A 15,532-nucleotide genomic window follows, 5' to 3' on the forward strand; every position below is an offset into this window, starting at 1 on the left:
GATATAATAATGGACACATTATTGACTGCGTTTAGTACTATGTACATGTGTGGTGAAGTGTTGGATTTGGTAAATAATCTGCCGTACTGGCATCTTGAGCATGAAGTCCTCCTGGCTGAAGCGGAAGCCCAGGTCTGTGACAGTGCGCTGGAAGAAGCTGGTGGGTCTCAGCACCAGCACCAGGTGGAGGTTCCCAGGGAAGGAGGCCTGGAAACAGGGGGGGAAAGAGGGACACCATCACTGATGGACAGTGAGCCCTGATCTAGAGCTCTGACAAACCCTGGACCCTGCCTTTTACCCAAAACCAGGCCAATCTGTTCACTATGAAAGGAAGGGACTTCTGGATGCATAGCCATCATCTGTTCACCCTGAATGGACATATTGACAGCACTAACAAGCAATCCGGCTCAGGCAGACAAAGCCTCTCAGTCTGACCCACTGTCCATTAAAGGAGGAAAGCTGGACCTATCCTGCCTATCACAGGTGTATTGAAGTTGTTGTCAATAGAAAATGGCTTCACTAACCAAGAAGAGACAGTAGGTAGGCTGAATTCTATTTAGGGATGAGGCTTTGATTGAACTTCAGAGCGATTTTCAGCAGCAGACATCACAAGTAGAGCATTTAGGATGACAATCTTATTAGCTCAATTTGAAAAATAATTCACACCCATTTTTATCACATGACTGTGGTGATGCAGGTCTAGCCTTACTAACATATGGGTTTGGTATAATTCAAGATGCCAGCCGTTAAAACTTAAATATGCATAGGACATCGACATAAAACAGTGGGAAATGTTCATTATTCCACAAAGAGCTCTGATATTCATTTGACGTCGCCATCTAAATCTCGCTTTAGGTTACTTCAAACATGCACACTGCCCTTCAAGCTCAACATGCTAAATATTGCAGTCGGGTTTGCATTCACATAAGCGAGCCATCGTTCTCTGTCTTGCTGCATCAATTGCATGACTAGGCTAAAATCAGGCTCTGCACCGCAGTGCTAATGCTTCAGCTGCAGCCAGTGAGCGATGCCGCATTCACCCTGCGCCCACCCAAACTTGACCACAACTCTTTAATCAATAAATCAAACTATTTAAAAAGCGTGTTACCGGGCTCCTCCGTATCCTGGGCAATCCTCGGCGCTGGTAACTCACAGCCATTGTGTTTACAGCCATTTATACGATCATGCTATCATTCTAAATGGCGCCGTCTCGAAGCTTATTAATCGGTGCCAATGTCGGCTACTGGTTCCCTTTACTTGGCTGCGGGGCCACAGCCGCAGCATCAACGCTGCTGAGACGATGAGGGTGGCAGCGCTGTCTGCAATCTCTTCCTCTCATTGTGCGCCGTAATATAGCGTCATCAGGTAATATCCACGTAATTGAGTGCTGGCTAATGCATCTTCATTCCCTTGCCACGGTACTCAAGTTTCATACAGTGAGTACAGAACATTTTATTTGAAAACTATTCATGAGCAATAATAAACAGTGACAAAGCAACTGCAGTATTTGACAGATATCGTCACGACGAAGTATTTTAATTAATGAACTTAAGACCGAGAGACGAGACCATCACAAAACAGCAGGAACTGAGCGCTGGGCAATTCAGCACCATGGACAGCTCCCCACTGACGTCCAGTCTGTCGAGTGCTGAAATTCTGAACTGGATTTTTGTTTTTTTGCCATAGCAGCAAATCATATGTTCAATTGCTCACCGCAATTCTGGCAAGTGCTGTTTTGATTGAGGTCCAAGTATCCAGTCGTCTGTCTAAAATGATGATGAATTTTACACCTGGTTGTCGTGCTCTGCAAACACAAGCAATAAAAGTATTATTTGAACACATATACTTTTCACTTAACAAATGTATACTTTTACTAGTCAAATATAATATACTAAGTTGATTTGACAGCTAACTACAGCCAAAGACAATTTGTATTTTTTGGTGCAGAAAGAAAGCCTGCAGTGAATACATTAGATCTGTTTACAGGGATGTTCATCGACTCTGTTGACCTGAACCCAAACTCCCCTTTTGGTCCACGTCCAATGATACGATCCCTCCTCCCTAGGATATACCTGCTCTGAGCTGGCACAGAGGACATCAAAATAGATGAGGGACAAAGAGCATCTAGTGCCATATCTGCAAAGAATACTAACTCTGGACTAAAGCAGGCACACACTGCATTGCAGAGAAAGTTATGAGGCGAGAGAGGGAGGGCTAGAGAGATGAATAGTAGGAGGTAGTTTATTGTGTTGGTTCACCCACCGAGGTATAAGAGTGAGGTATGTTAAGACTTTAGCTAAAGACTCCTCCGGAATGTCGCTGAAAGCAGAGTATTCTGGGAGGGTGATAATCACGCTGGAGTCCTCACCACGCCCACCTGGGAAGAAAAACAGTTTCATATGAACTATCACACTCAACAGTGTACTAAACAATTATATTATGTTCTTTGCTGACCCCTCATTTAAGTAGTCTGTAAAATGTTGGATGAACTGAGAACAGCTTTGTCAGTGTTAGTTTCTACATGTCACTCCTACTTTTACAGGTCATAGACACCGCCTGAATCTACACAGCCAATGTTAACACAGGTCAGAGGTTATGAACCCAAAATAGATATTCCTGAGTAAAGACGTCCCACCTGACAGGTAGGCCACCTGCTTTTCAATGTAGCCGTCCACCTCCTTCATACTCATAGGGACTGACACCTCTGCGGGAAGGAGGAGAAGGAGAGAGCGATAGAAAGAGGGAGATATTAGAACAATGGAGTCAGAGGCCTCTTTGAAAGTGTCAACCCATGGTGATCTTACATAACATGATGATTTAACAGAGGGATTTACTGCCACCCAGTGGTCGTATGTAAAAACATCAACATTAGTGATAAGGTATCAGACTCTCAGCTGTGTGGTTCAAGTCAGTCAATCATTCGGAGGCGGGTCTGGACAACATCTTTCCACTGTGACATCCAGGCTAGCACAGCAGGAGGCCGTCATTATACCTCTCCACTCCCTTCTCCTGTCACCAGGGGAGAGGCAGCATGGAGTCATATACTGTATCCAGCCCGCTGTGGTGGCAGGCAGCATTACTCTCTCCTCTCATAACATTACACATTCAACACAGTTCACAGGACTAAAACACTGCCCGTAATATACTGTACATATACAATCAAATAGTGGTATGAGTGAAGCCACAGTGAAGACTGAGTTCACCTCTGTCACGTTGGCATGAAGGATCGGGAGAAAGACACAGGAATGCGTAATAGTTTTTTTATTGTACACAAATTATGGCGTGCAGTGTAAAGGCACGGGGACGAACACTATACAAAACACAGGGTTGAAACCCAAACAAAAGATTGAGAACTACCTCGAAACAATAACACACGCGCACAATGATACCACATGGGACGAGATCCGTAATTATCTGCGCAATACAAGCGGCACGAAAGCCAAAACAAAGCACAGGTACTCACATGACCAACGGACATTGGAACAATAATCGACAGCCCAATGGAAACCAAAGGGCACACTTATACAAGTACTCATCAGTGGGAACAGGGGACAGGTGTGCGTAATAAGTTCCAGAGGGATCCGTGACAACCTCGAGTAACGAGGATTACATAGCCCTAAAGTAGACATGTTAAAAGTAATTTCTAGTCATATAGAGTTCTCTGCTGTTGACAAGTTTATGCAACCGATCAACAGACCACTTGATTCCCATGAACCAACCATCCCTTATGAATAATGTACATTATCAAGATTATGAAGCGATTCCCAAACATTCCATAACAAAGCCATCACCTACAGAGAGATGAACCTGGAGAAGAGTCCCCTAAGCAAGCTGGTCCTGGGGCTCTGTTCACAAACAGCACAATTAGACCCAACAAAATCCTGAGAAAACAAAAAGATAATTACTTGACAGATTGGAAAGAAAAAAACAAAAAACTTTAGCAAACTAGAATGCTATTTGGCCCTAAACAGAGAGTACACAGTGGCAGAATACCTGATCCCTGTGACTGACCCAACTTAAGGAAAGATTTGACTATGTACAGACTCAGTGAGCATAGCCTTGCTATTGAGAAAGGCCACTGTAGACAGACCCCTCAAGAGAAGACAGGCTACAGTGTCCTTTTCCACGTTGTCGTCGGGGGTAACTGTGTCAGGCAGGGGGTCGGCGTGGGTAGCAGTAATGAGTTCCGCTGATCTCTTGTCAATATTTCATGAGTGTTACTGACACACACAGAGGCATTGGCTGGACCAAGTCAGGCTGGGCCGGGCCATTCACACGCACACAGAGATATGGGCTGGGCTGGGCCAAGCCAGGCTGGGCTGGGCCATTCACACACAGAGGCATGATCTGGGCCAAGCCAGGCTGGGCTGGGCCATTCACACACAGAGACATGGGCTGGGCCATTCACACACCGCCATCGAGTAGGGTTACTGTCAGGTACTGGTTAGTGTCAGGTTCAAAATGGATATCCTGGACTGGCTGTGTAATAATTAATGTTTCCATGGCCAGGAAAGGCCACATGTGGTATGTATAAGCAGTTTATAAATGATTGATAAGGGGTTCATAGTGTGTACTTCTGTATAAATTGTAGCTCCTGTACAGCCTACATCAACAACAACTACTAGGCTAAGTACTTTTACCTTTGTTTAACTAGGCAAGTCAGTTAAGAACAAATTCTTATTTACAATTACTGCCTACCCGGACGACGCTGGGCCAATTATGTGCCGCCCTCTGGGACAGCCAATCACGGCCGGATGTGATACAGCCTTTATAATCATTCACATTGTCATCTCTTCATCTCTCAACTATTCATGTTGACACAAGATACGATTTATTCATATTAATATACCATATTACTCCAGTGCTAGCCTGGCTTCCTGTTAAGAAGAGGGATGATTTCAACATTTTTTCTGCTAACCTACAAAGCATTACATGGACTTGCTCCTACCCATCTCTCCTATTTGGTCCTGCCCTACATACCTACATGTGTGCTACGGTCACAAGACATAGGCCTCCTTATTGTCCCTAGAAAGTAAGCAGGGCTTTCTCCTATAGAGCTCTATTTTTATGGAACGGTCTGCCTACCCATGTCAGAGACACAGACTCTGAGACCTTGAAGTATTTACTGAAGACTCATCTCTTCAGTAGGAACTATAATTGAGTGTATTCTGGCACAGGAGTACAAAGGTGAATGGCAGGGCACTGGAGCAACGAACCGCCCTTGCCGTCTCTGCCTGGCCGGCTCCCCTCTCTCCACTGGGATACTCTGCCTCTGACCATATTACGGCGGCTGAGTCACTGGCTTACTGGTGCTCTTCCATGCTGTCCCTAGGAAGGGTGCATCACATCGTGCCAAGATTTTTCACTTTACCCGACTTGAGTGTGTTGAGTCACCGATGTGATCTTGTCCTGTTTTGCGACCCCTCGGGCTTGTGCGTTGGAGGACATCTTTGTGAGCTATACTCAGCCTTGTCTCAGGGTAGTAAGTTGGTCTGTTGACATCCCTCTAGTGGTGTGGGGGCTGTGCTTTGGTAAAGTGGGTGGGGTTATATCCTGCCTTGTTGGCCCGGTCCAGTGGTATCGTCGGACAGGGCCACAGAGCCACTCCCCAGACTCTAGTTTCTATCCTCCCTACCGCACCTGCTGTCTCGTCCTCTGAATGCTCGGCTATGAAAATTCAACTGACATTTACTCCTGAGGTACTGACCTGCTGCACCCTCTACAACCACTGATTATTTGACCCTGCTGGTCATCTATGAATGTTTTAACATCTTGAAGAACTCTTTCCACCCGGCATAGCCAGAAGAGGATTGGCCACCCCTCAGAGCCTGGTTCCTCTCTAGGTTTCTTCCTCGGTTCCTGCCTTTCTAGGGAGTGTTTCCTAACAACTGTGCTTCTACATCTGCTGTTTGGGGTTTTAGGCTGGGTTTCTATATAAGTACTTTGTGACCTCTGCTGATGTAAAAAAGGGTTTTATAAATACATTTGATTTAATTTAATGAGAAAAGGGGCAATATCCGTCATCTAGATATGATGACAAGCAATCGAAACAATACAGATAAACATAACAGCAAACACACTACAGTCGCCTGTCCTGCATAACTTCAGACAGTATAGTGTTAGATCAGAGGGAGAATGCTTGTGCTGCAGGCAGGCTGAAGTGTTTTGGAAATGCGTGCTCGTCTGTGATCCCAGGAAGTATCCACCAAGGCCCCTCTCCGATTACAATCTGCATTCTGTACCACACATTACATGACGTAAATCACTCTGTCTCTGCCTGGCCTGCTAAACAAGATGCACAACACACCGAACCTACAAATTATGCTTTCTACTTGGCAGCCCCACAGATAGGAAACAATTATTCCCACTGACTCAATTCGTCAAAGCATCCAAGCACCAAAGCCTAGAGTCAGGTGAGTTCACTGAGTAGTGTTTGCTAAGCATGGCTGGGTCCTGCGATAGACTCCCAGGCAGCCAGACAGATTAAAGGCCCAGGGTAAAGCAGGGCTGGCCTTAGCAGGTGATCTGTGATAGCGTCTGTTTACTGAGCAGGGTGATAGGAGTCCTGGTGGATTAAAGCCGAAGTGAGGCAGCCATGTGTTTTTTGCTCAACATCATCATTAGCCAACCGGTTGAAGCTGGCTCAAATGCATGCAATAGTCTTCCAACAAGACTCTGGTTATTTTACTCCATGACTTCAAAAGCCTCACAGATCTTATCTTATTGCTGGAAAAAAGTGTTATGTATATACATCCTGTTTTATAATGAATTAGGAGTTCTCCATCTAATAGAACAGAGGTTTGTCTTTAAAACCAGTTGGATATAGGGGTCGCTATTTTAATTTTTGGATGAAAAACGTTCCCGTTTTAAACAAGATATTTTGTCACGAAAAGATGCTCGACTATGCATATAATTGACAGCTTTGGATAGAAAACACTGACGTTTCCAAAACTGTAAAGATATTGTCTGTGAGTGCCACAGAACTGATGTTACAGAAAAAACCCAGATAAAAATCCAATCAGGAAGTGACGCATTTTTTGAAACCGCCTCATGGCAAGGACTCCTTATATGGCTGTGGAGGAACTAGGAGTCAGCAGCATTGTGACGTATTTGTAGGCATATCATTGGAAGATTGACCATAAGAAACTACATTTACCAGGTGGTCGCGTGGTGTCCTCCGTTGCAATTATTGCGTAATCTCCAGCTGCAGTACTTTTCCGTTTGCTACTGAGGAGAAACCCAACTGCCACGAATGATTTCTCATCGAATAGATATGTGAAAAACACCTTGAGGATGATTCTAAACAACGTTTGCCATGTTTCTGTCGATATTATGGAGTTCATTTGGAAAAAAATTTGGCATTGTAGTGAATGAATTTTCTTTTGTTTCTTATCCAAAAGTGATGAACAAAACGGAGCGATTTCTCCTACACAAATAATCTTTTTGGACAAAATGAACATTTGCTATCTAACTGAGAGTCTCCTCATTGAAAACATCCGAAGTTCTTCAAAGGTAAATGATTTTATTTGAATGCTTTTCTTGTTTTTGTGAAAATGTTGCCTGCTGCCAGCACAGCCTAGCATAGCATTATGCCATGCTAAACTTACACAAATGCTTGTCTAGCGTTGGCTGTAACGCATATTTTGAAAATCTGAAATGACAGTGTTGTTAACAAAAGGCTAAGCTTGTGTTTGAATACATTTATTTCATTTCATTTGCGATTTTCATGAATAGGAACCGTTGCGTTATGGTAATGCGCTTGAGGCTATGATTACGCTCCCGGATACGGGATTGCTCGTTGCTAGAGGTTAATGGAAGCCTCTCTAATGCAAATTTGGTTGAGTGTGGTTTGATTCCAGGCTATATCACAACTGGCCATGATTGGAAGTCCCATAGGGCGGAGCACAATTGGCCCAGCGTTGTCCGGGTTAGGGTTTGGCCGGGGTCGGCAGTCATTGTAAATATGAATTTGTTCATAACTGGCTTGCCTAGTTAAATAAAATGTTTTTAAAAAAATAGGCTGGTGCTAAATATCTCAAACTAACAGCATTGTTTTTGGGACAAATCACTCACTCAATCCTAAACCATATCTAGATCTATTACTGAATAATGTGGTGATTGACATGACATGATGACTCCTTGCTGTCCCCAGTCCACCTGGCCATGCTGCTGCTCCAGTTTCAACTGTTCTGCCTTATTATTATTCGACCATGCTGGTCATTTATGAACATTTGATCATCTTGGCCATGTTCTGGTATAATCTCCACCCGGCACAGCCAGAAGAGGACTGGCCACCCCACATAGCCTGGTTCCTCTCTAGGTTTCTTCCTAGGTTTTGGCCTTTCTAGGGAGTTTTTCTAGCCACCGTGCTTCTACACCTGCATTGCGTGCTGTTTGGGGTTTTAGGCTGGGTTTCTGTACAGCACTTTGAGATATCAGCTGATGTACAAAGGGCTATATAAATACATTTGATTTGAGGAAGTTGAGGAGACTGAACTGATGGGGGATTTCTCCCTGCTCTGCTGACAAGTTCTTTTGATCCGCTCATAGAAGAGTAATAAAGGAATAGTGCACTAATTTGGTTTAAAAAAAATCTGTGTGTGTATATTTATTATTCTTTAATTGTGATTTACCAGGGGGTGCTGCAGCAGTGCTCAGGGCACTCCTTCAGCAACGGGATTGTGTCTTTTTGGGGCGAACAGTACACATTTGACTAGATAAGACCATACCAAGAAGGGTGCCACTCAACTTCGGTGATATCACACATGACTGGCACTGCCTAGATGGCAGGCTGTGGGCCTACTGGGTGGGCTGAGGAGGGTAGAAGCTTCTTCAGCCAACAGTCACTGTGATGTCTCATAGAAGCTACATTGTGTGAAGAGGGAGAGTAATATACTGCACATGGACAAATCTCTTGAGACAGGCACAGACATGCAATAATCCCACACATGCAGTCCCTCAAATTTACCTACACACATTACACAAAGGGCCATGGCTTAGACTGTTTTGAGGTCAGCAGATATTTTTACCAAACAGGGATTTCAGTGCTAAGGAGATTATAGTGGTGGGCTTGGTAGAGGCAAAGTGTTGGAGGAAATGTCACACATCTAGGCTCGTGTTCTGTGACTTGTTTACCTGATTTATAATTTGGGATGTTTCAAGCTGCTTCTTTTGAGTAGCGATGTGCAGCAAAGCTAATACATTTTTTGTGATATTCTGTTGTGATGTGGGACAGATAATGAATGTGTATAGCGCAACATCTGCAGACAGACAACTATTTCTATGAAAAACACCTCTTAGTAATTGGAGTCTGTTTGTCAGGGGTTGACAGGTTTAACTGAAGAGGTTTGGTATGGGGTCTTTAGGCTACATTTAGGGCTACATTCATTTTTTTCACTCATTTGTCTTTTGACCAATCAGATTAGCTCTGAAAAATATCTGATATGAAAAGACCTGATGTGATTGGTCGAAAGACGAATTAGTGGAATGAATATCAGAATTAGGCTGCCTGCCTACTGTGTGGCACAGAGGTCTAAGGCAGTGCATCCCAGTGCTGTAGCGTCACTACAGACTGGGGTTCGATCCCAGGCTGTGTCACAGCCAGCAGTGATAGGGAGTCCCATAGGGAGGCTCACAATTGGCCCAGCATCGGTTCGGATTAGGGTAGGGTTTGGCAGGGGGGCTCTTCCTTGGCTCATCACGCTCTAGCAACTCCTTGGGTGGGCCGGGCCACATCATTTACTGTGTAGGCCAGGGGAGGTCCATCCTCAGTGAATTTCATAAAAAGTGAAACATTATTAAAGTTATCCTTTTTAGCTAAAACTATGTTAAATATATTCACATGTAAATCATTTATTAAAACACACTGTTTTGCAATACAGTAGCCTCAGTAGCACCATGGTGTAGCTGGAGGACAGCTAGCTTCTGTCCTCCTCTGAGTACATTGACTTCAATAGAAAACCTAGGAGGCTCATGGTTCTCACCCCCTTCCATATACTTACCCAGTAATTATGACAACTTCCAGAGGAAGTTCTCTAACCTAGAGCTCTTGCAGCATGAATTGACATGTTGTCCACCCAATCAATTAAATATATATATAGTACTTAATTAAAGCATAAGCTACAGCTAGCTAGCACTGCTGTGAATACAATATGGTGAGTAGTTGACTCCAAGAAAGATAGTTGAACAGTTTTGAAAAACATTTATTCCAAAATAAGAAGCAATAGAGAGAGAGAGAGCTATACTTAGTTGTATTATTATTTTTATTTTATTTTTTAAACTGAGCTAGTGAATGCAGCTAGCTAGTTCAGCCTACTCAAACACCTGCCTCAAACAGAGAGGGGTGCTATGTTAGCTAGCTGGCTATGGTGAACCAACACTGGAACTCTTTCAAGTCAAGGTAAGTCAAGGCTTTTGGTTTTATTGATTTATTGCCATCGGGGCCCGCTGGTGTAACTGCTAAACTGCTTGCTGACTGTACTGCATGATTGTAGAGGGTTTACTAACACGTTAGTTTTAGTAGCTATGTTGACTAGGATGTGATAATGTAGGCTGTGTAGCGGTTAGGATATGAAGGTATGAAAAGGTTTCTTAAACAGAAGCAAATGGAATAAAACAAGGATAAACATACCTGAATTCATCCAATAGAAACTCTCATTTGGAACTGTTGGACTAATGATTACAGCCTATATCAGCTAGATGCAGGCAAGAGCGTACAAGGCAGTATTACTCAAAATTCTCTCAAACTGTGCACCTACGTTGTAAACTTTCATTCATAGGCTAGGTTGTAGCAACCTCATGATGGGTATAAGGAAAGAGTATAAGTTGTATAAGGAAAGAGTTGACAACTCCATTGTGTCCTCCTCCCAGAGCGCTAAGAACCTTGGCGTGATCCTGGACAACACCCTGTCGTTCTCAACTAACATCAAGGCGGTGGCCCGTTCCTGTAGGTTTATGCTCTACAACATCCGCAGAGTACGACCCTGCCTCACACAGGAAGCGGCGCAAGTCCTAATCCAGGCACTTGTCATCTCCCGTCTGGATTACTGCAACTCGCTGTTGGCTGGGCTCCCTGCCTGTGCCATTAAACCCCTACAACTCATCCAGAACGCCGCAGCCCGTCTGGTGTTCAACCTTCCCAAGTTCTCTCACGTCACCCCGCTCCTCCGCTCTCTCCACTGGCTTCCAGTTGAAGCTCGCATCCGCTACAAGACCATGGTGCTTGCCTACGGAGCTGTGAGGGGAACGGCACCGCAGTACCTCCAGGCTCTGATCAGGCCCTACACCCAAACAAGGGCACTGCGTTCATCCACCTCTGGCCTGCTCGCCTCCCTACCACTGAGGAAGTACAGTTCCCGCTCAGCCCAGTCAAAACTGTTCGCTGCTCTGGCCCCCCAATGGTGGAAAACAAACTCCCTCACGACGCCAGGACAGAGGAGTCAATCACCACCTTCCGGAGACACCTGAAACCCCACCTCTTCAAGGAATACCTAGGATAGGATAAAGTAATCCTTCTCACCCCCCCTTAAATGATTTAGATGCACTATTGTAAAGTGGCTGTTCCACTGGATGTCAGAAGGTGAATTCACCAATTTGTAAGTCGCTCTGGATAAGAGCGTCTGCTAAATGACTTAAATGTAAATGTAAAATGTATAATGTAGTAGCCTAAAACTATCGCTGTTACATTGAACTGGGTGAATGGAATATGAATGACAGTCACCCAATATGCTGTAATCGAAACAAGGCCATGCTCATAAAAAAATATATTATCCTCACTCATCTTAAAACGGCACCGACCGCCAGTGGTGTTGGCTGTGTGTAAGTTCAGGATTAACTGCAGGAAGCGTGATGGGGCTTCAAAATGACCCATTCTTCACACAACTCATAGGTAAGCAGTTTGTTAAACCCTGTCTGCCATGTTCCTTCACACACAGAGGTAAATGATATTGACAGGTCAAAATACAACCAGGTGGAGGCAGGTGAAGACTTACAGGTAACTGATCTGTAGTGTGTGTGTGTGTGTATAAAGGTTTTTCCATATACTACAGTGTCTCCTTGTTCTCTTGGCAGATCCAGCCCAACCCACGGAACGTAGCTCACATTACACACACATTATTACACTGAAACAACTCCGCCTGGTAAAAATAGAAAGTCCGGGGCAGAGCCTTTTCCCCAATGTCCCCATTACCTTCACACACAGGCCAGCCTGTGGACAGGGACAACACCCCCACACAGAGGAAGTACAAGGGCACAGGTCAGTAACCAAGGTGACAACGGAACAACAACAACAAAGCAGTGCCAAAAGTCACCAACACAATCATGTTAGTCCTCTATAGAGAAGACAATGCAATATACTAGAGCAGGTATTCCCAAACTGGGGTATCAATGCCGTCAGGAGTACACCAAATAAATATGTGATCACATTTAAAAAATATAAAAAATTCAACATATTACATTTTTTTTCTTCACCTTTTCTAACAGTCCATGCATTTTTTCCAACGGGGCTGTACATTTGGGTGAGGTTTTTCTCTCTCGCCTGAGTAGCCTCTTTTCACTGCCAAAAATAGCGAAATAATAACACAATGTCATAAATAGGCAGCCTAGTCAAATGATTAACATGAACTCACATTAACCGTTACTCTCTCACGGGAATTCAACCAAAGGGCCGTATGTAGCCAAATGTAGCTGCTGCTCATTCTGTTTGCTCAAAAATGGATAAATGGTTAAAAAAAGTAAGGCTTGTCCATAGACACATACCAGCTCTACTGGTAGTACTGCTACAACCAGCAGTACTACACCTGCACCTGGATATTATATTTTTAAAGTACTCGACAGCTTTGTGACATCAAATGGACTTTGTTGGTCAAGATGTGTTGGTATCTGTACTGATGGTGCAAAAGCCATGACAGGGAGACATAGTGGAGTGATAACACGCCTGCAAGCAGTTGCTTCCGACGCCACTTGGGTACACTGCAGCATCCACCGAGAGGCTCTTGCTGCCAGCTGTCTGACAGCTTGAAAGACGTTTTGGACACTACAGTGAAAATGGTTAACTTTGTTAAAGCAAGGCCTCTGAACTTGTGTATTTTCTGCACTATGCAATGATATGGGCAGCGACCATGTAACGCTTTTACAACATACAGAAGTGCAATGGTTATCAAGGGGCAAAGTATTGACATGTTCTTTTAAATTGAGAGACGAGTTTAAAGTTTTTACTGACCATAATTTTCTCTTATCTGACCGCTTGCATGATGACGAGTTTCTCACACGACTGGCCTATCTGGGTGACGTTTTTTCTCATCTGAACGATTGGAATCTAGAATTACAGGGACTCTCCACAACTATATTCAATGTGCGGGACAAAATTGAGGCTATGATCAAGAAGTTAGAGCTCTTCTATGTCTGCATTAACAAGGACAACACACAGGTCTTTCCATCATTGTATGATTTTTTTGTGTGCAAATGAACAAGCTTACGGACAATGTCAAATGTGATATAGCGAAGCACCTGAGTGAGTTGGGTGCTCAATTTACGCAGATACTTTTCCGAAACGGATGACACAAACTGGATTCGTTATCCCTTTCATGCCCTGCCTCCAGTCCACTTGCCGATATGTGAACAAGAGAGCCTCATCGAAATTGCAACAAGCGGTTCTGTGAAAATTGAATTTAATCAGAAGCCACTGACAGATTTCTGGATTGGCCTGCACTCAGAGTATCCTGCCTTGGCAAATCGCACTGTTAAGACACTGATGCCCTTTGTGTACCTATGTGAGAGTGGATTCTCGGCCCTCACTAGCATGAAAACTAAATACAGGCACAGACTGTGTGGAAAAGGATTTAAGACAGACTCTTTCCAATACAACCCAACATTGCTGAGTGATGTGCATCCTTTCATAACCTTCTCATTAACCTGTGCTGAGTTATTCACCAGCCATGTAAGATGGTTAAATAAAGAGCTAAATTATTTATTATTATTTGTGCTCTTTGTCACTTCCTACGATTTGGGTTGTGACAAACTCACTCATTCTTATGTTTAATAAATGGTATCGTATTGTGTGTGGCAGGCTTACAATGATGGCAAAAAATAACATTTGAGAGTGCGCTGACCCTGGTGCTAGAGGGGGTACGCAGCTGGAGGTTGAATGTTTGAAGGAGTACGGGACAATAAAACGTTTGGGAACCACTGTACTAGAGGTACAAACCACCACTGTCCAGGAGCTGTACTGTAACTGAAGTCCAATAAACTGTCGTCACAGTTGGAAATGAATCAACACTGATGAGAAACTAGCCCTTCTTCATTGGATTTGTATTTGAATCAACATTGATGAGAAACTAGCCCTTTCTTCTTCATTGGATTTGCATTTGAATCAACACTGATGAGAAACTAGCCCTTTCTTCTTCATTGGATTTGCATTTCAATCAACACTGATGAGAAACTAGCCCATTCTTCTTCTTTGGATTTGTATATGAAACAAAATAGATATTAAAAGGACAGAAGAGAATGTGTAGGGGATATGGTTTCTTGGGCACTATTTATCACATCTACTGTAGCATCTGGACCATGGCAAGGATGCAGCACTACTCCTCTTCATCATTTAATTGTCAGATCTGCCCAACTGGCTGCTCTTACAGGATTCCTATTCCTCCCCCTATAGAGGATTTATTTTTTTATCATTCAACTTGAAAAAGCTGCAAGCAACCATTCAGAACTGGACCTTGATATGTTCCCCGGGAAAGTTCTAATCAATTCAGTGTCACAAAATGTATAATAAATCTATTGTTTATTAATTTCACTGACGGAATGCTTTGTTCGGCCTTTCTCCAAACACACCCAGATGTGGCGTGTACTTACAAATATCTCCTCTACACATGATCGCTATGGATAAAAACCATCCCCGCAGGGTTTAGAAATAGCACATTAATCCCTGCATGGCTACGTCATGACCACTGCTTGAGTACAGCAGCAACCATCCCATCAATAGACCTAAAGCTACCCTGTGAGTTTTAATATTGTCCATGTATTATGACGGTGTTACGTCTCCATACAGAATATTTCACTGTGTAGGCTACCATGATATTTAAGACAGTTATGTCCCCATATGCCAGTGATTGGGCAGTACAGGAGAGGTACTTACGCTGCAGTGTGTTCTCTAGCTGAGAGCCAGCCTGCAGAAGGCTGTGGTAGCACTCCATTTCTCCCCCTGGCTCCTGCTCGGTCTCCTCCTGCAGTGAAACTGGGCCCATTCCCTTCCCCCTTATCCACATCCACAGGGCTGGACAGAACACAAGCAGGCCCGGTAGTGGGTAATGGCTGGTGTCAAGGCCTCACATCTTTATTATCTTACGGTCCTATCCCCTTCCAGGGGGGTAGAGAGGAAGCTTCAACCCACTTTTCCCTGTAGATCCAGGGACCCAGTCAGGAGGCTCCCAGGGGCTGGATCGGATCCTGAGTCACCTTGAGCCGCATGCAGAAGAACCCAGTACAGCAGAGGAGGAAGTGTGCAGTCCACACAGAAAATCAAATGGTAGGT

The 15,532-nt window shown here is 44.0% G+C and overlaps 1 protein-coding gene across 2 annotated transcripts in view; it reads right to left on the minus strand.

Annotated features, from left to right (window-relative positions):
* Nucleotides 1–15,250, minus strand: part of mcf2a (MCF.2 cell line derived transforming sequence a) — a 29,519-nt gene extending 14,269 nt beyond the window's left edge. The window contains exons 1-5 of one of the 2 annotated variants that reach the window (XM_064973757.1): nucleotides 15,137–15,250; nucleotides 2,636–2,704; nucleotides 2,263–2,377; nucleotides 1,714–1,804; nucleotides 88–207 (exon numbers count right to left, since the gene is read on the minus strand). In XM_064973757.1, the coding sequence (XP_064829829.1) occupies nucleotides 88–207; nucleotides 1,714–1,804; nucleotides 2,263–2,377; nucleotides 2,636–2,704; nucleotides 15,137–15,245 (504 nt within the window). In that variant the 5' untranslated portion in view covers nucleotides 15,246–15,250. Of the gene's footprint in view, nucleotides 1–87; nucleotides 208–1,108; nucleotides 1,160–1,713; nucleotides 1,805–2,262; nucleotides 2,378–2,635; nucleotides 2,705–15,136 lie in introns of those variants that run through there. The other variant, XM_064973758.1, reaches the window with a different exon arrangement.
* Nucleotides 15,251–15,532: the final 282 nt, after the last annotated feature.

This window comes from Oncorhynchus masou, chromosome 9 (genome assembly GCF_036934945.1).
Source record: "Oncorhynchus masou masou isolate Uvic2021 chromosome 9, UVic_Omas_1.1, whole genome shotgun sequence".
In the NCBI taxonomy this organism is placed as follows: domain Eukaryota; kingdom Metazoa; phylum Chordata; class Actinopteri; order Salmoniformes; family Salmonidae; genus Oncorhynchus; species Oncorhynchus masou.